This window comes from Ornithorhynchus anatinus, chromosome 2 (assembly GCF_004115215.2).
Source record: "Ornithorhynchus anatinus isolate Pmale09 chromosome 2, mOrnAna1.pri.v4, whole genome shotgun sequence".
In the NCBI taxonomy this organism is placed as follows: domain Eukaryota; kingdom Metazoa; phylum Chordata; class Mammalia; order Monotremata; family Ornithorhynchidae; genus Ornithorhynchus; species Ornithorhynchus anatinus.
The window spans coordinates 72,922,736-72,949,278 of NC_041729.1; the positions used below are offsets into that span (position 1 = coordinate 72,922,736).

The following is a 26,543-nucleotide window of genomic DNA, read 5'->3' on the forward strand; positions in this document are numbered from 1 at the left end:
GAAGCCTTCCTGGAGGAGATGTGATTTTAGTAGGGCTTTCCAGGCAGGAGAGAAGACAGAAGCAAGGGGTTAATGGCAAAAGAGATGAGAGCGGGGCACAGTAAGCATGTTCTGATACTAGAGCCAAGTTTAGAGGCAGGTTTTTAGTGGGAGAGCAGGGAGACTAGGAAGACAGGAAGAAAGCTGACCGAATGAATGCCTTGAAAGCGGATGGTCAGACTTTTGCTGCGTGTATCTTTATTCTGAAAAAATTGTTGTGCACATTTCTCACGAACCTCCCATGGCTACCCATCCAACGCTGAATCAGAGTGGAGTATGGAGTGAAGTGAGTTTCAGGGAGGTCACATGCTTTATGATCAGTGTCTGACAGACAGAAATCTACCTTTTCAAAAGCCAGCAGGTTCTAGCTACACACATCTCCCATTAGAGGACAGGCACAGACAGAAGGAGCTGGGTCCCCCATTTAAGTTGCTTCCCTGAAGATGGCTCCTGACTTCCTGACTTGGCAGCTAACCTACTCACTGTACTTGATCTTTTCTGTCTCACCGCTGAACCCTTGCTCCCATCCTTCATCTGACCTGAAAATCCTTCCGCTTCCGCATGACAGACAACCACTCTCCCTACTTTAAAAGCCCTAGTAAATCACATCTCCTGCAAGAGGCCTTCCCCGATTAACCCCACATTTCCCTATTTGTTTTCCTTTCTTCATCGCCTATATGCACTGGATTTGTACATAATATAAAACCCACCCTAGCCCAACAACGCCTATATACCTAGCCCTATACTTTCTCATTTCCCCTATCTGTAATTTTTTTTAATGTCAATCTCCCCCTCTAGACTGCAAGCCCTTTATGGACAGTGATGAAAGTTTGGGAGTTAGAAGACCTGGGTTCTAATCCCAGCTCCATCACTTGTCTGCTGTGTGACCTTGGGCAAGTCACTTAACTTCCCTGTGCCTCAGTTACCTCATCTGTAAAAGACCTGTTCTTCCCACTACTTAGATTTGTGAGCCCTACATAGGACAGGGACTGTTTTTTGACTTGATGATATCTTCCCCAGTGCTCAGAACAGTGCTTGGCACATAGTAAGCACTTAAATACCACAATTATTATTAACTCTGATGTATTGTACTCTCCCAAGTGCCCTGCACATAATAAGTACTCAATAAAATACCATTGATTGGGCAAGCTCAGGAGACATCAGTGGAACAGTAGGTTTGAGGTTGCCAGGGTTGTGGGTTAGTGAGTGGAAAGAATGTACCTGCAGAGGACCTCCCTGACCTCAAAACTACCAATAAATATCAATTTATTTGGTCAGCAGCCATTTTTAAAACTTTTCCAGCCCTAGACTTGATTCATTGTCTTCATTGCTAAACAAAGTCATAATTCATGGAATTAGCCTCCTAAAATCAGACTGCACATACAGATCAGAGACATTATTTTTTGTAAGTGCTGAGAGCTAATCAAATAAGGTTATGGCAAAAAGAATAAAGAAAAAAAAGTCCTGAGCAGATTAGTATGTTGTCATCTATCTTTTGCTCATTTTTCTTTATTAATGTGTGTCTCCCTCTCAAGACTGTAAGCTTGTTATGGGCAGGAAATGTATCTGCTAATTTTGTTGTACTCTCCCAAGTGTTTAATACAGTGTTCTGTACACAGTAAGCACTTTCAAGTTGTTTATGTGCTTTGGTGGTCTCATCAATTACAAGAGTCATATGGCCAGTTTCAGCTCTTTTGTATTTTACCAGGGCCTTTATATTAACTTCATAATAGTAACAATAGAGAAATAAAAGATTCTTCAGGTCATCGTTATGTTTGGGGAAGTTTAGCTTCGGAAGTTTTTGTAAATATTTTCTGCTCCACCTCTACTTGGATTTCTTGCAAGGATTTATTTTTAATTAACATTAGTAGCATTTGTTTCTATTAAAATCCTGAATTTAACATATATCATTCATATACATGCATTTAACATGCAGCATGATGCAGAAGTGAAGATAGCATATATCCATCAGCTGGTTGCACTCCTTGCACTTTCTTGGTTATTAGGTTGGTTTTAAAAATAAAGAAACTTGTTTTGAAGTGCCCTGTTATCAGTTGAAAAAGGAAATAAAAAAAACAAAAGGAGAAATACTGCCAAATAATTTGTGCAGGGTTTCTTTTTGTTTGTTTTTTGTTTAGCTGAATCCCAGCAGCAGTGGGTTTATACAGTAGTACTTAGCACTCAGATCTGTGCTGGAATCAGCTGTCTATTCATTTATAAATATATATATATATATATAAATATAGAGAGAGATACACACACACACATCTATATGTGTGCATGTGTAAAAAGAGTTGACCTGTGTGATGGAAGATACTTACAAATGATGAACATTTTATACATGTTTGTGAATGTTCTAAGAAAGAGCAGTAGGTACAGTGGGTAATGAACAGTTCATTCCATGCTGCGAGTGTGTGTAAAGATAGTCTTTGCTCTGCAGATGGTTTTACAATTTGCAATACCCGACACTGTTTTTAGATTCCCTCTTGTCATCCCGATCTTCCTAAAATCTCTGTCCTAGGAGAGAAATCTGTATTACGAGTGCCTCATGCCAGCCTAGTCTCTCTCTGCTATTGTGCCTGAGTGGATTGCTGCTTTACTATGTTTGAGACTGCATCACATAGTGATTAAATGGTATGTCCTGCCCACCCTGGTTGCGAACCCTTCACTTCAGCTTTCCAAACAGCACCTGTTTGGGTAGTCTACTTTCATCCATTCGCTTCACATTACCTATATAGTTCAGCTGTGTCACTGAGGATATTCTATTGTAGACTAGATTTTAGGATCTCATTGGTGGTGATTCTGATTTGCCATTTGTCATTGTGTATTGCTTCTAGGTAATGGCTGTAATAGTTAGGGACAGCCCTTTAAAAGGTAAAGCGCCAGCACATCTTTGTTGTCTCATTTGGCATGGATAATTTTTTTAATGGTATTTATTAAGCACTTACTATGTGCCAGCTACTGTACTAAATAGCGTAGCTCAGTGGAAAGAGCCCAGGCTTGGGAGTCAGAGGTCATGGGTTCTAAGCCCAGCTCCCCCGCTTGCCAGCTTTGTGACTTTGGGCAAGTCACTTCACTTCTCTGTGCCACAGTTACCTCATCTGTAAAATGGGGATTAAAACTGTGAGCCCCACGTGGGACAACCTGATCACCTTGTATCCCCCAGCGCTTAGAACAGTGCTTTGCAATAGTAAGTGCTTAACAAATACCACCATTTACTAAGCCCTGGGGTAGATAGAAGCTAATCAGGCTGGACACAGCCCACATCTCCCATGAGGCTCACAGTCATAATCCCCATTTTACAAATGAGGTAATTGAAGCACAGAGCAGTTAAGTGACTAACCCAAGCTCACACAGCAGGCAGGTGGTGGAGCTGGGATTAGAACCCAGGTTCTTCTGACTCCCAGGCCTGTTTTTTATGCATTAGGCCACACTGCTTCTCAATTGTTCATTCATTGTCATATTTATTGAGTGTTTACTATGTGTAAAAGATTAAGCGCTTGGGAGAATACAACAAGAAACACAGTCCTTGCCCATAATGAGCTCACAGTCTACAGAGGGAGACAAACATAATAAATAGGATAATGAAGATATATACAGTTGAGCAGACGAGTACAGTGCTGAGGGGATGGGACGGGAAGGGGGAGGAGCAGAGGGAAAAGGGGGAGAAGAGGGTTTAGCTGCGGAGAGGTGAAGGTGGGGGTAGAGGGAGCAAATTAATATACATAAATTATAGAAGTATATATATTCATATACACATATGTATATGTGTGTATATATATATTTATGCTGTGGGGTTGGGCAGGAGGATGAATGAAGGGAACAAGTCTGGGTGATGCAGAAGGGAGTGGAATTGTGCCCCTATTGTCGCATTGGCCATTTGTCATCGCACCAAATGGTCTTCTTCAGATAGTTGAATCTTTTTTTTATCTCTCTCTCCATGATTGGGCAGTATGTTATGTTGGTACCTATTCTATGGAGCCATCAATCCACAGCACTTAGCCTAGTGCTCTAGACACGGTTAGGCACTCAGTAAATATTTATTAATCGACTGATGGATTGTTCAGCCTTGAGGTTTTAACTGACTGGGATCCAAGTCTAGCACATGGGCAGAAGATACACTCAGAAACCAGTACCAGGCTCAGCTCTGCTCACCGGCACCTACCACTCAGCAGCATAAACCTACCCAATGCCAAGAAATACCACATTTTGGAATTTCATTGTAGGTATTCAAGGAGAACAAATTTTGCCTCCTCAATGCTCCTTTTGCTGCTGTTGCTTCTCTAGACTGTGAGCTCGTTGTGGGCAGGAATGTGTCTGTCTTTATATTGTATTCTTCCAAGCGCTTAGTACAGTGCTTTGCACACTGTAAGCATCCAATAAATACAATAGAGTGAATGAAGTTGGTCTCACAATACTGGGCTGGATGGGCCATGGAGTCTGATCTAGTAATGCTCATCTCTAGGCTGTAAGCTTGTTGTGGGCAGGGAGTGTGCCTGTTTATTGTTTTGTGGTACTCTTCCCAAGCACCTAGTATAGTGCTCTGCAATCAATTAGTGCTCAATAAATACAAATGAATGAATGAATCACATTGCCTATAGTCTTAATGACCCCTGCTGTATTGAAGACCGTTGTAATAGGCACCTAGGGAACCTCCAGAAATATAAAATATCCTTTACCTAAAGGAGATTAGGCATGTATTTCTGGAGACAGGTGAGAAAGTGTGAATGTGTTTAGGCCTGCAACATTGGGTTTGGTAAGATAGAGGAGGATGATATGGAAGAGGTTGAGCAGAAAGAGGTGCTGATCCCCCACTTTAGTTAGATTCTTTTTTTTAATGGCATCTGTTAAGCTTAGTGGCTTAGTGGAAAGAGCACAAGCTGGGAGTCAGAGATCATGAGTTCTAATCCCTGCTCTGCCACTTGTTTGCTTTGTGACACTGGGCAAGCCACTTAACTTCTCTATACCTCAGTTCCCTCATCCTTAACATGGGGATAAAGACTGTGAGCCCCACGTGGGACAACCTGATTACCTTGTATCTACCCCAGTGCTTAGAACAGTGCCTGGCACATAGTAAATGCTTAATAATAATAACAATAACAGTATTTGTTAAGCGCTTACTACGTGCCAAACTGTTATAAACAATGGGGTAGATACAAGGTAATCAGGTTGTCCCACATAGGGTTCACAGTCTTAATCCCCATGTTAAGGTTGAGGGAACCCAGGTATAGAGAAGTTAAAGTGACGTAAAAGAAACAGCATGGAGTGGATAGAGCTAGGGCTTGGAGTTAGAAGTACCTATGTTCTAATTCTGGCTCTGCCACTTGTCTGTTGTGTGACCTTGGACAATTCACTTCACGTCTCTGTGCCTCAGTTACCTCATCTGTAAAATGGGGATTAAGACAGTGAGCCTCACGTGGGCCAGGGACTCTGTCCAACCTGATAAACTTGCATCTACCCCAGTGCTTAGTACAGTGCCTGGAACATAGTAAGCCTTTAAGAAATTCAGTTATAAAATGCTAAATAAATAAAACTTGTCCATAGTTGCACAACAAAGAAGTAGCAGAGCCAGGATTAAAATATAGGTCATCTGACTCCCAGGCCTGTCCTGTATTCACTAGGCCATGCTGCTTTTCTGCAGACAACTAATTGACAACCACCTCTCCCTGGGAAAAAATTCAAGCATTTAATGTATATTTTAGAAATCAGTTTGAAGGAGTATGCAAATAGCTTTTTGTATGTATTTTTGTGTGTCAGTGGATATAAGGTCTGTAACATTGTTTCCATGTTTTGAAATGTTCTCTTGCTGTTTCCTACCCGTTTCAGGTACGTTATAGTTTCTATCTACCCATAGAGAACATTCCTGGCTGAATCGGCATACTTTTTAGAATGCAGGAAATGTATCCTAGGAAAGCCCAAGAATAATTTTCTAGTATTTCTTAAAGAAAGGATGTCTGTGACCTAATTTATTTCCATTGAGGGTCATCCCAGGTGCTAGTAGCTAGTAGTAGTAGATTGCTTCAGGTCAACTTTTCTCTCATTATTTAAAATTGCTTACTTAAAAATAAAATTAACAGGGAGTGGGGTGTTGCGAATGGAATGTTGTGGTCAGGGAACATGTCTACCAACTCTATTGTATTGTAATAATAATAATGTTGGTATTTGTTAAGCGCTTACCATGTGCCGAGCACCGTTCTAAGCGCTGGGGTAGACACAGGGGAATCAGGTTGTCCCACGTGGGGCTCACAGTCTTCATCCCCATTTTACAGATGAGGGAGCTGGGGCACAGAGAAGTGAAGTGACTTGCCCACAGTCACACAGCTGACTAGTGGCAGAGCCGGTATTCGAACTCATGACCTCTGACTCCAAAGCCCGTGCTCTTTCCACTGAGCCACGCTGCTTCTCCTCTCCCAAGTATTGTACTCTCCCAAGGGCTTAGTACAGTGCTCTGCACACAGTAAGCATTAAATAAGTACCATTGATTGAAATGGAACATTTCAAACATTCCAGAATCAGTGTACTAACTAACAAATGGCAGCTGGGAACCTTTCCTTTAGTAACAGTTTTTCTCTTTGCCATTACCCAGTCTTGTTGTTTCTTCCTATCAAGATGACTTCCTTCATTCCTGATGCAAAGGTGTTTGAGCCAAATCCAGGGATAGTCCCATTTTAGATTCCTGGACTGATTAGTTGACAGGAGAGGATCAAGGCAGAATGTCTTGCAAAACGTGCTTCCCTGTTAGGGGCCCCATACTCTGTGCTCATTTATGTGTGGGGGGTTTCTTAGCTGCTCAATGTCCCACATGTGGTTTTATCCCTTTCCTCCATTTAAAGTATATGCCGGCCTTTCTGAGTTTTTAAACAGTTAATACAGGGGTGCTCAGGCTCTTGCGGTATGCCCATTTTTGGGGTTCTCTGTGCTCACCTTTTTGAGTTATTGACACAGGCTACCCTCAAACCATGCATGGCAAGCCATCGGACCTTATTTTGCAAATAAGGATAGGTTTACACCGCTGCCTAGGTCACTGCCTTCCTGTTACTGCTGGGATCTGGATTTCCTTGCTGTGTCCTCTCAGCTTATAGGTCCCTTCCTGGGAACCTGACCTGAGCAACGGGTGGAGGAGGAAAGACGTTACTCCTGGAGTGGCAGAAAATTAAGTTAAACTATGGTTCAGTTGTTTATTAGTTCATGGAAAGACCTGCCCCATCCATGGCAAAACACTGCTCGTTATACACGTTCTAGGTTGAGATAGCTGATAATGACAGCTATAGTAATGGATTGCATCAATAATAAGCATCAGAGGAGTAGCGTCGCATAAAGGAAGGAACATGGGCTTGGGAGTCAGAAGACCTGGCTTTTAATCCCAGCTCTGCCAATTGAAGCTGTGTGATCAGTCATTCGGTATTTATTGAGCACTTTCTATGTGCAGAGCCCTGTCCTAAGCACTTGGGAAGTACAATACAACAGAATTAGTGGATGAGTTCCCTCGTTATATTGGGAGGGACACTTACCTTCTCCGTGCCTCAGTTTCCTCTTCTGTAAAATGAGGATTCAGTTCCTGGTCTCCCTCCTATTTAGATTGTGAACCTCATATAACTTGTATTCACCTCAGGGCTTAGAACAATGCTTGACACTTAGCACTTAATATAATAATAATAATAATAATAAGAAGAAGAAGAAAGCATTCCAGTCTGGACTGTGATTCACTCTAATGGCTTTATTAGAAGTCAAAATATATTGGAGATAGGAAACATAACTGCTTTAGAGTAAACATTGTTCCCTGTTAATATTTTGTAGTTCTTCTCTAGCTTCTAAGATATCCAATTTTAGCTAGCTCTGTCCCAGGCTCCTCTTCTTCCTGTGCTCAGTTAACTAAAGAAGGAGCTCTTGAGAAAATTGTAATAAGCATTTCCCAGTCTTGAGTGAGGAAGTAGCAACCGTTAGGTACCCAACTTGATTAGCCTAGAGGAAGCAGCTGCTTTTAGTGCAGCTTTTCTCTTTATTCTTTAAGCTCCCTTCAGGGTTTTATCCTTACTGTAAGCTTGGGGCACTGCTACAACCTCATTTATGTGAGGAAGCACTGTGCTTCAGAGAGACTCTAGCTGATGGCTTGTGATATGGGGAGGAATTTGCTGTCAGTACCACTGAGATGCACACACATGCTATTCAGATTGCCAGAAAACACCTGAAAGCAGCATGCCAAGTCCTGCCTTAGTGGGAATACACTTACTTAAAAATTTATTTTTCTCTCCTCCAAAGTGGTGGTGATTTGAGCACAGCATTTTTTCTCAGTGGTAGAGCACTTACATATCCTTATCCTCTTTTGCTTCCTCTATCTGCAGTTTATTGTCATCTCCCCAACCAAACTGTTAAAGTATTTGTGGGCAGGGACCGTGGCTACCAACTCTATTGAATTGTACGCTCCCAAGCACTTAGTACAGTGCTCTGCAAATAGTAGGCACTCAATAAGCTCATCCTCTAGACTGTAAGCTCATTGAGCAGGGAACACATCATCCTACTGTGTGTTATTGTACTCTCCTGAGTGCTTAGTACAGTGCTCTGCTCAGAGTAAGTGCTCAGTACATATGATATATACCATTGATTAAATTTATGGCATTAATTGAGTGTCTACTTTGTGCAGACCACTGTACTTAGCCCTTGGGAGAGAACAGTGTAACAGAGTTGGTAGACTCATTCCCTGCCCACAAAGAGCTTTCAGTCTAGGAGGATTAATTGGGTCATAGACTTGAGTTAAACATTGCCCCCATCAGTGAACAGAGATTGATTGATTCATTCAATCATATTTATTGAGCGTTTACTGTGAGCAAAGCACTATACTAAGCGCTTGGGAGAGTACAATATAATGGAAAAACAGACACATTCCTGCCCATAACGAACTCACAGTCTAGAGGGGGAGACAAACATTAATAAAAATAAATAAATAAATTACAGATATATACAGATATATACATGCATGCTCTGGGGATGCGAGGAAGGATGAATAATGGAGCAAGTAAGAGCAGCTCAGAAGGGCATGGGAGAATGAGAGGAGGGCTTAGTCAGGGAAGGCTTTTTTGAGGAGATGCACCTTCAAATAAGGTTTTGAAGTGGGGGAGAGCAATTATCTGTCTGATAGGAGGGAGGATGTTCCAGGCCAGAGGTAGGTTGTGAACAATAGGTCGGCAGCATGGTAGAAGAGATCGAGGTTCAGTGAGAAGGTTAGCATAAGAAGAACCAAGTGTGCGGGCTGGGTTGTAGTAGGAGAGTAGCGATGTGAGGTAGGATGGGGCATGGTGATTAGGTGCTTTAAAGCCAATGGTGAGTTTTGTTGGATGCGGGGGTGGATGGGCAACCACTAGAATTTCTTAAGGAGATGCAGTGTGTAAGGTACCATTTTAGCTTTATTTGTATTTATAAGACCAGATATTGGAAATGTAATTTTTTAGAGTAAGGACATGCACAGTTAGGAGAATTAAAATATAGCTCATGCCTCCCCAGCTCAACTTCCCATGCTACCTGATTATCAATTCTCCTGTCCGTGACACTTTCTCCTGCTCTCCTGTCCCTTTTCTCCTCCCCCACCCTATGCCTGGAGCTACCCACCCACACTCCCCCTTAACTCTGCCAGATCACAGCTCTCCCCATTTTCAAAGACCTTCTGAAATCCCATATTCTCCTCCAGAAGGCTTTCCTCAGTTATTTTTCCCCTTTAGGTTATAGCCGCCTAATTGCTACCTAAACATTTGTGCACAACTACCTGAGGCATTTTTATAAATATTGATCTTTTTACTGTGTGCAGAGCACTGTACTGAGTGCCTGAGAGAGTTTAATAGAATTGGTAGACATCCTCTCTGCCCTCAGTATCTAGAGGGATTTCAAGAAGAAGTGGCCTAGAGGAAAGAAATGGGCCTGGGAGTCAGAGGACAAGCCCTGCCACTCAAATGCTTTATGAACTCGGCAAGTCAGTTCACTTCTATGCCTCAGTTACCTCATCTGTAAAATGGGGATTAAGATTGTGAGCCGTAAGGGATTGAGGTCAACCCAATTATCTCATATCTATCCCAGCACTTAATATAGTGACTGGCACATAGTGAGTGCTTAACAAATACCATTTGTATTTGTAATCTCATCTGTAAAATGGAGATTAAGATTGTGAGTCCCTTGTAAAACAGGGACTGTGTGCAACCCGATTTGCTTGTATCCACCCCATCACTTATATGTTATTAATAACATTAATTTATTTGTTATTAATTATTAATAGTAATAATAATTTTATGTGATCTGTCACTTAAGTGATATTTATTCATATTTCTGTTTCCCCTCCCCAATCTCTAGGTTATTTTTTATCTCTCTCCCCCATTATATTGAAAAATACTTGAGTGCTGGGTTATATATTTTTTAACCTCCTGTATTCTCCCAAAAACGTAGTATTGTGCTCAGAAGTACTATTGATTGACAGATCATATGGCTTTCATTATCTTCAGGAAAATCTTAGTGTTAAAGATCGTAGTGAAATCACCAGATGATACTGAAGTAGCCTGTGATATAGAAGTTTTGATTTTCTTTAAAAGTGGAGCCTATACCTGAAGTATTTGAATTGATAGTCACTTCTTGTATTGTCAAAAATGCATTGATAACTTACAGTTTATTAAAAACTCTGATTGGGCAGAGAGTAGCCACCTAATTTTTTTCTTGAGTAGACCTGCAGCATATTTGAAGCAGCATGGCCTGCTGGATAGAGCCATGGGCCTGGGAGTCAGAAGACTCCTATTTAATACCTGCAGGCCTTCTCCCCATTTATGTGTTTAGATTGTGAGCTTCTTGTCTAATTCCCACCTATATTTTCATTCTCAGCACTTAATACAGTGCTCTGCATATACTAAGCACTTTATAAATGCTATTAGTACTGCTACTACTGTCCCATATGAAGTGGCTCATAGAACCTAGGGGGCATCTCTGTCCTGATTTGCATGGCACATGTTTTTAGAGTGATTAATATTTCTTGTTAATGATGCTGTTCATCACAATGGCCACTTTTCTGTGACTTATTTGGGAGTTCAGTGGAATAAGACTTTAAGAAAAAAACAAAATCCAAGCACCCAGAGTATGAGCAATTAAGTGACTTGGTTTTGTTTAAAAATGAATTTTAAAATGTAAGACAAGGGAATTACTAGAAATGAGTGATTTCATGTTACCATGCCATTAGGCTGTTTATTCTATAGCAATTATTCGAACTGCTAATTATTTCTAAAAAATTGGTTTAAAAATGTCTTGAATTGCGAGATGCTCAAATTCCAGTATGATAGTGATCTTCCCCAGTCGCTGTGTTATTAAAATTACTTTCTGAGAGCCTTTATAATTCATTTTCTTCTTTGTATTTTTATACCTACTAGAATATTTACAATCTCATGAATGAACTTTATTATACCTAAAAATATCAATTGATAATCTATAAAAGTATTATTCTGTTTTAATGAGTTCTTTCACTTAGGGAATATATTCTAGTGCAGTGAAGTTTTTGGTTTTTTCTCCCTCCCCACATGCAGCTACAGTGCTTTGGTAAAGCCACAATTCTTTATTCCTGTTTCCCGTTCTTATCCTTACAAATCCTGTCTTTGAACAGCTTCATTATCTCTCCTAGAAGTAGGGGCTTGTGGCATGGAGTCTAGAGGCTGGATGGGACATGGGAAAGAGAAAAGGAATAAAGTTACTCCTGTTAGGAAAGTGTGCTATGGCATACTGTAGGAGATAAGGTTAATGAAAGTGAAATCTAGATGAGGGTGGAGATGTGTGTCTATTGACTAGGAGGGAACAGTGACTTGGACAGTGGCTTTTCCAAACCTCACACATGGGGCACAGAAGCAGAGGGAGATAATAATAATAATAATAATAATAGTGTTTTGCTTGCTATGTGCCAAGCACTATACAAAGCTCTGTGGTGGATACAAGCAAATCAAGTTGTACACGGTCCCTGTTCTACGTGGGGTTCTCAGTCTCAATCTCCAGTTTACAGTTGAGGTAACTGAAGCACAGACAAGTGGAGTGATTTATCCAACAAGTGGCGGAGCTGGGATTAGAACCCATGATGTACTTAAGTACATCATGGGTTCTAATCCCAGGCCAGTACTTTATCCACTACACTGTGCGGCTTCTCAAAGCAGAGTGAAGTTTGCTTTGAGATGCCAAAGGACCTGTAATTCTGTCCAGGCAGGTTCACTTTTCCAAACCTCAAACATCGGCACAGAAACCTCTTCCATCATCACCTTGTAGAGCAGAGGGAAGTGAAGTGTGCTTTGAGAGGCAAAAGTATCTATAATTCTCCCCAAGTAGTTCCCAGTTGGCTCTGAGCCTGTCATAGGTGCATTTAACAACTCCCAAAAGGGTACCTCTCCCTTCTTCCTCCCCCAACCCGCCCCAGTTTTCATCTCCCACTCTGGTACTTGGGGTGCATGGATGGCGCTGGTCGCCCCAGTGGCAGGTTCTAAGCCACCCCGGGAGAGCCTCTGGCTGCATCTCCTGCCCCTGTGGGTTGACCTGTGAGCCTTCTTTTTCCCCACACCTAATCTAGAATCATGGTTTGGCAGCAGCGATTGGGATGACATTCTTTACCCCTTAGACCATTTAGCCCGTTGCCTCCACGTAGAAATAATTTGATGGTTATTTTAACACACCTACTTCCCGATTACACCTGCTGCTGCCCCAGAGGTAGGTAGGGAGATAAACGAACTCAGCCTACAAACCCGTTTATCCAGTTTCCTAATCTTGTGTCACTCTTGAATCGACCAACCGGCTGCCCTCTTGCTCTGCGTGTGTAGGGGTCATTTGGTGGTTGACCAGACAGCCACCCAATTTAAATTCCAGACTAGATCACCTTATATCTTTTAGAATTTCTCCAAACCTAATTTACATATTCATCAATCAAATAGGAATAGCACCCTTCGTTAAGGGTCCTGTGATTGAAAAATTTTACTCAAGTTATGACTCAACTGAATAAAAGGCGTCATTCAGTGGTGTGTAAACACTTACTGTGCATAAAACACTACTAGACATAACAGTAACGGGTAGACCACACTCAGTCTTTGGCCCTCACGTGGGGTCAGTCTGAAATGGGGGACTGGGAGGTTGGCAACCGACAAATGAGAAGGGATTTAATACATGAAGATAGGTACATGAGAAGCAGCCTGTCCTATTCATTCAGTCATATTCATTGACGGCATGCAGAGCACAGCCCTAAGTGCTTGGGAGAATACAATATAACAATAAACAATAAGCAATAAACCCTTGCAACTAAGGCAAGAGCTTGGGCTTGGAAGTCAGAGGATATGGGTTCTGATTCCTGCTCTGCCAAATGCTTGCTCTGTGACCATGGGCCTCATTTTCCTCAACTGTAAAATGGAGATTAAATACCTGTTCTCCCTCTTCCTGAAACTACGAGACCCATGCAGGACAGGGCCTGTGTCCAAACTGATTAGAAAAAGGGAAGACACACAACTTGCACCATACCACCCAGGTTATACTGTGTCCTGCTGTCACAGCCATAGCCTTAACAAGTGTGTTAAATTTGGCAGAATTATGCTGCCAGTGCTTCAGTTCCTCCAGCTCCCTTATGGAGGGAGTCAGGAATGTAGGCCCCAGTGTTGGCTGGGTGGGAGGATTGTGAGCTTATATGATGCAACTAATGGGTGCAAAGTACCAGGGTGGTGCAATCAGAGCTCATCCTGGGCTATGGCGTTCTTCTTTTGGCGGTCTGATGGTGTCGGGCATCCGAGGGCATGCATTGACACTGCTTAGCTTTCTCACAACCTGTGCATTTGGTAATTCTTTGAAAGACTAGTGAGTCTGTCATGTTAGCCCTATGCTCAACTCTGACCCTCACGAAAACAGTGAGATGCCTCGGTGTTTCCTAAAAATGAATCCTTTGATCACTTGAAGTTTTTTTCTTTAAATGGTTCTGTCTCAGTTCCCCACTGGGAATCTGAACTTCTGCCCAGAACAGAAAGATTTGCGTATGTGGAAATTTTTGGCATGCTCATTTACGTATGCTCCTCCACCTTTGATGAGAAACTTTTTCCTTTGATTCATAAAATGTGTAAGTATGGTTCGTAAGGTTGTCATCGGTGGTTACAACTTTGTGGGTGAGGTGATGAAAACACTATGAGACTTAAAATGTTGCAGTGTAAAAACTGAAAGTGAAAGCACAAACTGTAGTATTTGGTGGCATTTTGTTGTCACATTATCAGTAATAATCTTTTATTCATGTCTTTTTTATGGAATGGTATTTAAGTGCTTACTATGTGCCAAACAGTTAATCATATTTATTGAGCACTTATTGTGAGCAGAGCACTGTACTAAGTACTTGGGAGAGTACAATACAACATTATGACACTGTATTAAGCGCTGGGGTAGATACAGACTAATCAGGTTGGACACAGTCCTTGTTCCACATGGGCTCACAGTCTTAGTCCCCATTTTACTGACGAGGTAACTGAGGAACAAAGGAGTGAAGTGACATGCCTAAGGTCACACAGCAGACAAATGGTGAATCCTACTTCAGTTATGGCGATGATTATGAGAAAGAAGGTGGAATCATCTGGCAAAGCATCATTGCCTAGGGGATAGAGCACTTACTTGAGAGTCAGAAGGACTCTAGTTCTAATTCTGGCTCCGCCACTTGTCAGCTGTGTAACCTTGAGCAAGTCACTTCTCTTCACCTTTTTGCCTCAATTACCTCATCTGTAAAATGGGGATTAAGACTGTGAGCCCCATGTGGGACATGGACTGTGTCCAACCAGATTAGCCTGTATTTATCCCAGCACTTAGTACAGTGCATGGCACAGGGTGAGTGCTTATCAAATGCCATTTAAAAAAAAACCCAAGTATCAGATGAACCTTGCTCCAGAGACTTCAGGACTATGAACCTGTGTAAAGGTTCCTCACTCTAGGCTTCAAGGCTCTCCATCACCTTGCCCCTTCCTACCTCTCCTCCCTTCTCTCTTTCTACCGCCCACCCCGCACGCTCCGCTCCTCTGCCGCCCACCTCCTCGCCGTCCCTCGGTCTCGCCTATCCCGCCGTCGACCCCTGGGTCACGTCCTCCCGCGGTCCTGGAACGCCCTCCCTCCTCACCTCCGCCAAACTGATTCTCTTTCCCTCTTCAAAACCTTACTTAAAAATCACCTCCTCCAAGAGGCGTTCCCAGACTGAGCTCCTCTTCCCCCTCTACTCCCTCTGCCATCCTCCCTTTACCTCTCCACAGCTAAAGCCTCATTTTCCCCTTTTCCCTCTGCTCCTCCACCTCTCCCTTCCCATCCCCACAGCACTGTACTCGTCCGCTCAACTGTATATATTTTCGTTACCCTATTTATTTTGTTAATGAATTGTACATCGCCTCGATTCTATTTAGTTGCCATTGTTTTTACGAGATGTTCTTCCCCTTGACGCTGTTTAGTGCCATTGTTCTTGTCTGTCCGTCTCCCCCGATTAGACTGTAAGCCCGTCAAACGGCAGGGACTGTCTCTATCTGTTGCCGACTTGTTCATCCCAAGCGCTTAGTACAGTGCTCTGCACATAGTAAGCGCTCAATAAATACTATTGAATGAAATACTATTGAATGAATGAATAAAGGAAAAGATATGCTGCTTGAAACTTCTCACACTCTCCTTGCTGCCAGGCATATTCCCACTGGGGCTCATGGAGTACATTGAGTGAGAGATTGTGTGCAGGGATGAGAAGCAGCTTGACCTAGTGGATAACAGTAGGGCCTGGGAGTCAGAAGGGTTGTAATCCCAGCTCTGCTATTTTTTGGCTGTGTGACCTTAGGCAAGTCACTTAATTTCACTGTATTTCAGTTACCTCATCTCTAAAATGGTGATTATTGCTGTGAGCCCCATATGGGTCATGGATGGTGTTCAACCTGATTAGCTTGTGTTTCCCCCAGTTCTTAGAACAGTGCTTGACACATAGTATGTGCTTAACAAATGCTGTCATAATCACCTTGCACAGATGACATTCAGGTTGTTGTGTACAGAATTCGTTTACAGCCCAAGTGACCACGTATTAGTGGCAAAGCTGGTCCACAGCACTATGACCTAGAAGGCAGTTGCCTCGGGGTTTACTTCAGTCCTTATCGCCTATGTTGAGGTATTACTTTTCAGAACTCCTTGCAGAACACTCTACCACTTGTCTGCTGGGTGACCTTGGGCAAGTCAATGTGTCTGTGCCTCAATTTCTTCAACTGTAAGATGGGGATTGAATACTTGTTCCCTCTCCTACTAAGCCTGTGAACCCCGAGTCCAGAGGTAGGAAGTCTGTCCACCTGATTGTCTTGTATTTACCCCATTGCTTAGTACAGTACTTGGCATAATGTACTTATTAGCACATGTCATCATCATTATTATTATTACTATTATTATTTTTAGCCTTCTAAATGCATATTGGCAAGAACACTGATTTTATTTTAGAGAAAGGTTATTATTTTGAAATTTACCCCCGTCATGTACCAGGAATATTTTTTTATGCCTTTTTTAATCCAACTATTAGAATTCGGAGGAATTTGATTTTTCTGAGAGGGCAGCATATCAATTGGAAATCTATATAGTTCCCACTCATAAGGTTCCCGCTCGACTTTCTTTTTAGGAAGCTAGACTTGTCCTTGTTGAAAAGCAAATTAAAAAGGAATGAAAAGATTGGAACACCCAGGCAAACCTGCTGTTGCCACTCTTTTCTAACAAGTTTATTACAGAAGCCTGTGCAGTGACTACAACAAACTGTGAGAGTGTGTGTGTGTGTGTGTGTGTGTGTGTTTTCCAATAAAGAGGAAAATAGAGGTTTGCTCATTTGTTTGCCTATTGTGAAGCTGTCCCGCACCTTCATGTTCTTTTGTAGCAGGGTGAAGGCTGCTGAATGGAGGCCTTGTGCCCTGTGTTGATTTTAAACCCTGGCTGTTAATCCACGGGAACCTGCTGGTGTACACAGCAGGAGAGCTGTGTGACAAGTGGAAGTCTAGAAGAGGGAGGGGGAAAGAGGGTCAGAGTGGATAATAATCATTCAGCCATCAGCTTTTGTCACCCTTAAGCCTAATTGTTACCCTCTGCTGGCAACCAGATTGAAGGGCTGGCCTTTTAAGTGTCCCTTGATTTTATTTGGCATGTGCTTACTGATAGGTGACCTTATTATTGTTAGGGAACTAAAACCACCGACTACTGGGATTTCCTTTGGAGACGAGGGGAAAGGGTTAGTTTTCAAAATGCAGTTTAGTTTTTCAGTCTCCCTTTTTTTTTCCTCGTGTTCACCCATTCTCCAAAAGAGATGAAAGATGTTGAATATAAAATTATTGGATTCCAGTTAGTCCTCCTTCCCCAATTTCAGAACCAAGGAAAAAACCAGTTGCCCTTAATTTTGGCCAGTTACTGGTTTGTGAGATGAGAATACTGGCAGCGGCAGCTATTGGACCAAAGATTCTTGGCTCTTACTCGCATCTTTTTTAAGAAGTGGTGTAACATAAAGTGTGTGTACAGAATGTGAAAGAGATGGCGTAGGACAGAAGTAGTTTTCCATAAATTTGCATTTGATAAATAGTTGATTTAAAGTACGATAATTAGAAAAGAGAATTGAAAATGCTTATAAAATAGGAATCGGTTAAGCACATTGGGAGGAAATGGGGCAAACAAACCATTTAAGGTGTGATATTTTCTTTTCCCTTTTCTCCACATTCGAAAACTCGTTCTTCAACTTTCTGTGCCAGTTAGACATGCTGTAATAAGTGTTCCACATTCTGTCTTTCTCCTTGACTCCATGTTGGGTGGTGATTAAACGAAGCGAAAGTGTAGTTCTTGAGCCTGGTTCTCAAATCTGCCCTTCCAGATTTGTAATGGACAGGTACTTTTGCACTTGATATATAAAGCAGTTTTTTCGGTATGACTTTTTATTATTGTTTTGGCAGTGTGCTGAAACTAGAAAGTTGTCTTTGGTATAATGTTTGGCAACATATAAGGTTTTTTTTTTTGATAAGCTTCTCTTAGAGTGCAGGTTTAACAGTGGTTCTTTGCTAATATATGTAGCTTATATGCATATGATGGGGTTGTATGTATTTTCTTAATATGCCCTTTCCATTGTTCTGGTCATCGAGTGCTTAATAATAATAATGATATTTGTTATGCGCTTACTATGTACCAAGGACTGTTCTAAGTGCTGGAGTAGATACAGGGTAATCAGGTTGTCCTGATTAAGACGGATCACGTCTTAATCCCCATTTTACAGATGAGGTAACTGAGGCACAGAGAAGTTATGTGGCTTGCCCAAAGTCACACAGCAGACAAACGACAGAGCAGGTATTGGAACCCACGTCCTCTGACTCCCAAGCCCGTGCTCTTGCCACTAAGCGACGCTGCTTCGATGATTAGTAAACATTTATATTGGTGGTGGATGGGGAAAAGAAGACCAAGTAGTCGGCAAAGCCTGTTGACAGTTGTCAGTTACTTTAACATTTTCAGAAGAGATAATACCCGATATAAATTGGTTTAACATTTAATGAGAAGATATATGCTTATAAACCTCCTCAACAAATTTATTTCAGAACTACTTCTTCAACTCTTCTACTCCTTCCCCACTTAGCTGTAGAAGCAACATGGCTTAGTGGAAAGAGCCTGGGCTTGGGAGTCAGAGGTCATGGGTTCTAATCCTGGCTCTGCCACTTGTCTGCTGTTTGACCTTGGGCAAGTCACTTAACTACTCTGTGCTTCAGTTCCCTCATCTGTAAAATGGGGATTAAGACTGTGAGCTCCATGTGGGACAACCTGATTACCTTGTATCTACCCCAGCATTTAGAACAGTGCATGGCACAGAGGAAGTGCTTAACCAATACCATTATTATCATTATTATTATTATTACCTCACAAAACACTTTAAGGAAATAAAGAATGCCTTCAACTTTATTTGTGCTTATATTAAATTTTATCATCTTTTTTTTTCTGGTTGATAAGCCACGTGTGTATTTCTTTAAAAAGTGACACACCTCTTAGTTGCTGAGGGTTTTTTAAATGGTAATTGTTAGGCACTTACTGTGGGTCAGGGACCGTATTAAGCACTGGGATAGATACAAGCTAATCAGATTGGACACAGTCTATGTCCCACTTGGGTTTTGCAGTCTTAATTTCCATTGGTTCAAGAATAAAGTTTGTTCATTTTGATATAGCTTTCTTCCTAATTTATCTACTGACTGGTCTAGCCTGTGTGAGGAACTGATGGATATTTCTGATTCTGCATTTGTTCAGGACATGTCTCAGGAAGGCTATGGAACCAGATCTCAACCCCCTATGACTCCAGGAAAGCCTAATCATGACGACTTGAGCCTAATCCAACAAGAAAGACCATCAAGTTTACCAGTAAGACTTTATGAGCCTGTCTTAGAAATATAATACATTAATATAAAATTGACCCTTGCTCTATTGTGTCTTTATCATTATTCATTTTTTTTTGCTACATTTTGTAGAATATTCATTTTTATAATGCACTGTTAGAACCTGACGTAAGCAGTGAACCAGCAGTTCTAGGATAATTTTGCTTTGTAAAGGAAATCTTACAGGCAATTATTTCAGTTATAAATAAATCCATTATTGATAGCAATTATTAAGTAGGTCATTTTATGTATGCTTTTGCCAAATTCAGATTTTCTGTGGTTTTGTGCTACGTGGAACTTTTCATACATACAGACATATGTATATGTGTGAATATTATATATATGCATGTATATATTTATACATACATAAATATATACATGCAGACATATGTATATATGTGAATATTATATATGTATATATTTATACATATATAAATATATAATATCAGTTTATGGTCATTAAAAAAATTTCAAGTTGGTGAGGATATGCCAGAAAAAAAATCAACATAGAAGAAATTCTCTTTAGCATTTTGAATTTAAAGAATAGAAGGACTTGTTTGTTTTATTTTCTTCTGCATTTGCCCATATTCCCCCCCAAGCATATACTTCCCCACCCCTCAAGCATTTTGACTTCAAGTACAGCCAGAGTAAGGACATACTAAAACACCCCACTGTGTTTTAGTCCAGATCTCAGTGGTTCTATTTAATATACAGAATTTATTTTACTTCTAGAAAACCTGCCTAGCCTTGGGCACTTTAATTCATACTTGATTTATCCTACTTGAATCATATCTAATTAATAAATTAATAATTAAAAATCAGTTTTCTATAGGTGGACTTGGTCTTGTGAAAACAAATTCCCTCCACTGTTCATAGAACAATTGAAATGATTCACAAACTTCTAAATTGTTTGGAAGGCTGTGAATAACTACAAAGCCCAAATGGTTTTCACCTGAGTCTTTGAGTTGTATATCCTAACTTAAATATATTAGTTTTATGAGAACCTGCACACACACTGGTAATGAAGTATTTATTGTAAATGAATACACAGCATGCTGAACAAAGACTGTATTCACCTCTTGGACATCTTATACTTAGGAGTGGAAAAAGAGGTAAGTGCTGGCTGTAGAGTTTAAATTCTCATTGAACCCACGCATGATTCACAAGTAATTTTGAAGCCCTAAGTAAGAAAGTGTTATACTTATTAAAAATTAATTTCAATTACATTTACATTGAAATAACCAAGTTTGTTAGCCTTTGAAGAGGTCAGGAGAATAGTGGTTTGATTGCATTAAGAGTGTAGGATATTTTCTTAGTGAGCTTTCAGTAGTTTGAAATGTACTGCCCGTTGACTGGACTACTGAATGCAGATTGATGAAATAAAACCTTGGCCAAGATTTCAGAAACTGTTTGTGGTGTTTAAAATTTTGAAATTGACCTTTACGCAGGACTGAAACCCCTGCATCAGTAGTAAACTACAGACATGCAAGGGTTCTAATGTGTTTTATGATTTAATTTACTCTGTATTGTGGGTAGTTCCTTCTCTTGGTCGTTTTTGAAGAGGAACCAGGAAATTGTATTTACAACAGCCTTGCAGGTGGCTATTTGTGGTTGTTAACCGTTTTTACCAGACCAATAGTAAGAATGTCCATTTTATTTATTTCTCTTTGTGAATTATCTGGAAAGGGCAGTCTGGTAGGGTGGCTTTTTTTTTGCGTTTATCTGCAAGTCTTGTTTATCTTGTGTTGTCTCATGTGTTTGCCTTTTAAATTCTGTTTTAATTTACTGAACTTGCTATTTGAGGTTTTCTTGGTTCTTCTCTTCCCACACTGCAGGTCTCAGAAATGATTTTGGACAGTCAGATATAAAGTGCAGCTAGTGGGAACATGAACTGTTTTAGTCATAGACAAAGTGTTTTAAAAGTTTTAAATGAGAACGGTCTTTGATTGCCTCCTTCTAGTGAATTATCTCCCTTTCCTTGCTCATAGTTCCTAACTAGTAATCTATGCTGTCAATATTTACTTCCTTAGTTTAAAATTTGTGCTGCTTTCTTTGGTAAACCAGTCAGAAAAGCATTTTCTAACAACATATATTTGTCAATTTTTTTTTTTAACATTTGTAATTATTTTGTGTTATTCCAAGAATAATCATCCCTTGATTTGATGACACTGAGAGTGCATTTATATATCTCTGGTCCCTGACTTCAGCTCTAGGACTTTCTGAATATTATTTAACTGCATTTCGATACAAATTGGGATTCAAAATTATGAATCCTAAGAATGAGACTTGTTTTCAAATCTCAGAATGCTCTGAGAGATTTTTGGCACTGGTGATACTTTAATTTCAATATATGCGCTGTTGTCTTCATCAATAATTCCAGGAACTCTTCACTTGCTGATGAGGAAGCAATTTCCTTAGGTTGTTCTGTGGAGAAGGGAATTTTAGTATATGATTTTGGCATTTATTTGCAAGGACTCTATTCAACCAAATAAACATATATCTATATTTTCTCCAGCAGTCAATCAAGCCAGTTTTTAGTGTTAATTAACGGGAGTCCCTCTGCTCAAAACTCTATTTTGAGCAGGGCAATAAGCTATATGGGGATGTTTTTAAAATCTGCTGATGCTGTGACCTGCTTGAGAAGTAGGTTGTTGAAGTGGATGTCCTAAAAATAACCGCTGAATAATATATGCATCCAATAATAAGTTGTGATGTTATTTAGCTCTTATTTTTAACATGTGTGTACATTAAGAAATAAAGATTTCCTTAATGCTTGTTTCGAGGTCATTTTGCCAGCATGCAAGTAAACCCTGAAGAACCTCTAGAAGATATATCGAACTTTTGACTACCTACTGTATTCCTAGGATAATGCATTCATTTTGATAGTTTGAGATTTTAGCAACCGTAGTTCTGAAAAAGCTGATTGGCAAATTCTTAGGAGACACTGCATGGTCTATTGGATAGAGCATGGGCCAGGGTGTCAGCAGGTCATGAGTTCTAATTCCTGTTCTGCCACTTCTGTGTGACCTTGGGCAAGTCACTTAACTTCTCTGTGCTATAAAATGGCTATTAAAACTGTGAGCCCTATATGGGAAATTGTGTCCAACCCTATTATCTTGTAGCTACTCCAGCTCTTAGAGCAGTGTCTGGCATATAGTAAGTGCTTAACAAATGGCATAATTTTAAAAATTATTATTATTTAAGATACGGTATTACAGGGTTCACATCACCAAAAGCCCAGTTTACAAAAGAGTCTATAAAAGATATATTAGAGTTTTGATTGCCCACTTTATTCTTAGTATAATGCTTTTATTTTGCTAGTTTAAGACTTTTGCATCCATAGTTATGAAAAACCTGATTGGGAAATTCTTTAAGAAAAGGTAGTCACCAGTTCATGTCACCAAATAGCCCAGCTAACTAGTACAGGGATTATTTTTTTCCTTCAGATTCTGTACAGAGGCACCCTAGCCAAATAGTCCGATGTTCACAGCAGATTTATTTTTCTGAGGGTTGCTTAACCACTGTCTACAGAAACAGAGTATAGAGCCATCATCCTCTAGCCCAGGTTGAAGGTTATGAGCAAGAATCCCTTCAACATTGCCCATGAAAGTGTAGGATTGGGGCAACTTTTCTCATCCCTTCATATTCAGTGAATGCATTGCTCAGGCACCAAATATCAAGCAGTCAATGGTACATTCATTAATTCAATCATATTTATTGAGCACTTACTATACTAAGTGCTTGGGAGAGTACAGTACATGAACAGTTACATTCCCTGCCCACAGCGAGCTTACAGTTTACTGGGGGAGACAGACATTAATATAAACAAATAAATAAATCACAGATATGTACATAAGTGCAGTGGGGATTTATTGTGTGCTTCCTATATGCAGAGCACTGTACCAAGTGCTTGGGAGAATACAATATAAGATAAATGAGCAGACACATTCCCTGCCCATAATGAACTTATGTTGGAATAGTAGTGTTGGTTTTCCCTTAACACAGGAGAGACCTGAGCTCACCTCTGTTTCTTAGGACTTAAATTTGAGGTTGGGAGAAGAGGAGAATGGTACCCTTCTCACTCTGGTAGTTTCTAAGGAGCTTGCTCTCTTCTTGTGTAAATGTGCAAATGTCTGAGTAGTTTGAATGGACACAATTCTACGCCTGTGGAGTACCTAAGAGTCCAATTGATATGTGCAATTTAGCTCTCTTGTTTAGGTACAAATGAAAGGAAACATCAGGCTTTTGAGACCTGGTGCAAGGCTCTCTGTGAAAGGAAGTAATAAATGAATGCCCTTCCCTCAAAGAAGGGTGTTAGAAGGGACACTAGGATGCTTGAAAAAGAGTGCTGGAGAATGCTTCCTTATTCTTTCAAGATTTGAAACTAACCATAAATAATTTTGAATTTCAACTTCACTGAAAAGTTTAATATATTGTGATGGATATTAATTTGGTTCCCCAAGCTTCTCCTTTGCCTCCACTGGGGAGACAACAGAGGGCAAGACTGACCTTTTGGCTTAGCAAGTCTCTTTTGTTGTCTGTGTTCTTTATGCGTTGGGATTTACTTGTCTCAATTATGGTGATTAGCCTGACTGTAAAGTAGCCTAGTTCTCTGTAGTATTTTTGGTGGGTTTCCTGTATTTGGTTTGTGTAAGTTTGCAGATTCGATAAGTATCTTAGTTTAGCTGCAATATAGAATCTAGTTTTGATTATCATTCACTGCTCAACAAGTTTTTTTAGCTCAGCTGCACATGATGCATGAGGTTGAATAACTTGCCCAAGATCACGTTGAACAGGAACGGCCCAGATTGAATTAAAATCCAGACTTATCTAATGCCTAAGGCAAAAAGTTTGAGGACTAAGGAGCCCCTCCATGTAATATTAAATGGGTACTTTATGAAGTGAATCTTTGAGTTCTTAGTTATTTTTGTTTTGAACAATCAAAAAGTGTTATATTGTAAGCAAACTTCTGCTTTCATTGAATACACCCAAGTGCTGTACACAGTGCTCTGCCCCCTTTGTGATGCCAGTGATGATGTCAATGATGGTATCCATGGTGTGGGGAATGTCTTCATAAGATCAGAGAAGGCTGCAGTCAGTTGCAGGACCAGTTTTGATGGATTTTCTGAGTTCTCCTCTTTCCTACAATTCCGGGTAGGTGAATGAGCCCTCCAAACTTACTCATCTGGGTCCTGCTGCCATTTCTGATGCCACTCTCTGATCTGAGGTGCCAGTTTGTTGGGGATCAATCAGTGGTATATATCAATGAATCCCTTTGGATATATTCAACTTGAACCAATTTCTTTAAAAATTTCAACAGCGGGGTCTCACCCTCTTAGTTCCTCATCAAACAAACAAAAAAAAAATGAACAAGTTTCAGTTTTATTTTGAACTTATATTTAGCTGTGCCCTTGGGATGTCTGTTGACCTCGGGCTTTCTAGCTTGGGCAAAGCCATTTTGTGCTAGTGGTATCATCATCATTCTCAATGATACCATTATTCATCCATGCGTTCAATCATATTTATTGAGCACTTACTGGGTGCAGAGCACTGAACTCAATGCTTGGGAGAGTAGAGTATAAAAATAAACTGACACATTCTGTGCCCACAATAAGCTTACAGTCTAGACCACTTACTGTGTGGAGAACACTATACTAAGTGCTTGGGAGAGAAATAATAATAGTAATAATACTGGTATTTAAGTGCTTACTATGTGCCAGGCATTGTACTAGGCGCTGGGGTGGATACCAGCAAATTGGGTTGGACACAGTCCCTGTCCCACATAATATTGATAATAATAGTAATAATAATAATGTTGGTATTGGTTAAGTGCTTACTATGTGCAGAGCACTGTTCTAAGTGCTGGAGTAGATAAAGGGTAATCAGGTTGTCCCACAAGAGGCTCACAGTCTTAATCCCCATTTCACAGATGAGATAACTGAGGCACAGAGAAGTTAAGTGACTTGCCCACAGTCACCCAGCTGACAGGTGACAGAGCTGGGATTCGAACCCATGACCTCTGGCTCCCAAGCCCATGCTCTATCTAATAGGCCATGCTGGGGCTCATGGTCTCAAACCCCCATTTTACAGATGAGGAAATTGAGGCCCAGATAAATGAAGTGACTTGCCCAAGGTCACATAGCAGACAAGTGGCAGAGCTGGGATTAGAACCCACAACCTTTGATTTCCAGGCGCATTCTCTACCCAATATGCCATGCTGCTTCCCCCAGTACAGTACGCCAGATTTGGTAGACATGTTCCCTGCCCACAGTAATCTAAAGCCAAGAGGATGAGATAGGCATTAATACAAGTTAATAATTTAGAATGCAATATATAATATCCAAGAATTCCTGAAGCTTGGGCTGATTCTTGAGGGGAATATAAACATCCAGTGTGAAATATGAAATATGAGCCAGGTATGGGAAAAGCCCAGCAACTTGTGATGCCTTGCTTAGAACAGTGGTCAGTGCTTTCTCCCCAGAGGATCAGGAATCTTTTCAGTGACGCCTGTCAGTGGATCTGAAGATTGAGTGTATTGGATCCCTGGCTGGGCTGGCGTGCACCAAAGCTCAACCAACTAATCCTAGTGCCTTTGGGGAAACTGATCTTATGCATTTTGTTTTATGTTTTTAATGGTATTTGTTGAGTGCTTACTAGGTGCCAGTCAGTGTACTAAGCTCTGGGGTAGATAGAAGGTAATCAGGTTGGACACAGTCCCTGCCCCACATAAGGCTCACTTTATAGATTCTCATTAGTTCTTACTTTACAGAAGAAGTAACTGAGGCACAGAGAAGTTAAGTGACTTGCCCAAGGTCATAGAGCAGATAAGTGGCAGAGTTGGGATTAGAAGCCAGGTCTCTATGTTCTTCACATCAGAACTGCGAAGTTAGATGCATGGAATAGTGATTTACCTTGAATAATGAGAGACCTAATGACGGATTTAGGAGTCAGAAATCGTGGGTTCTAATCCTGACTCTGCCACTTATCAGCTGTGTGACTTTGGGCAAATCACTTAACTTCTCTGTGCCTCAGTTATGTCATCTGCAAAATAGGGATTAAGACTGTGAGCTTCACGTGGGACAACCTGCTTACCCTGTCGCTACCGCAGCG

The 26,543-nt window shown here is 40.7% G+C and overlaps 1 protein-coding gene across 1 annotated transcript in view; it reads left to right on the top strand.

The window, feature by feature from the left end:
• Positions 1 to 26,543, top strand: part of ARID1B (AT-rich interaction domain 1B) — a 514,902-nt gene that overhangs the window by 154,279 nt on the left and 334,080 nt on the right. Inside the window, 1 exon segment of the mRNA XM_029057789.2 lies at positions 19,309 to 19,419. Coding sequence (XP_028913622.2) covers positions 19,309 to 19,419 — 111 coding nt within the window.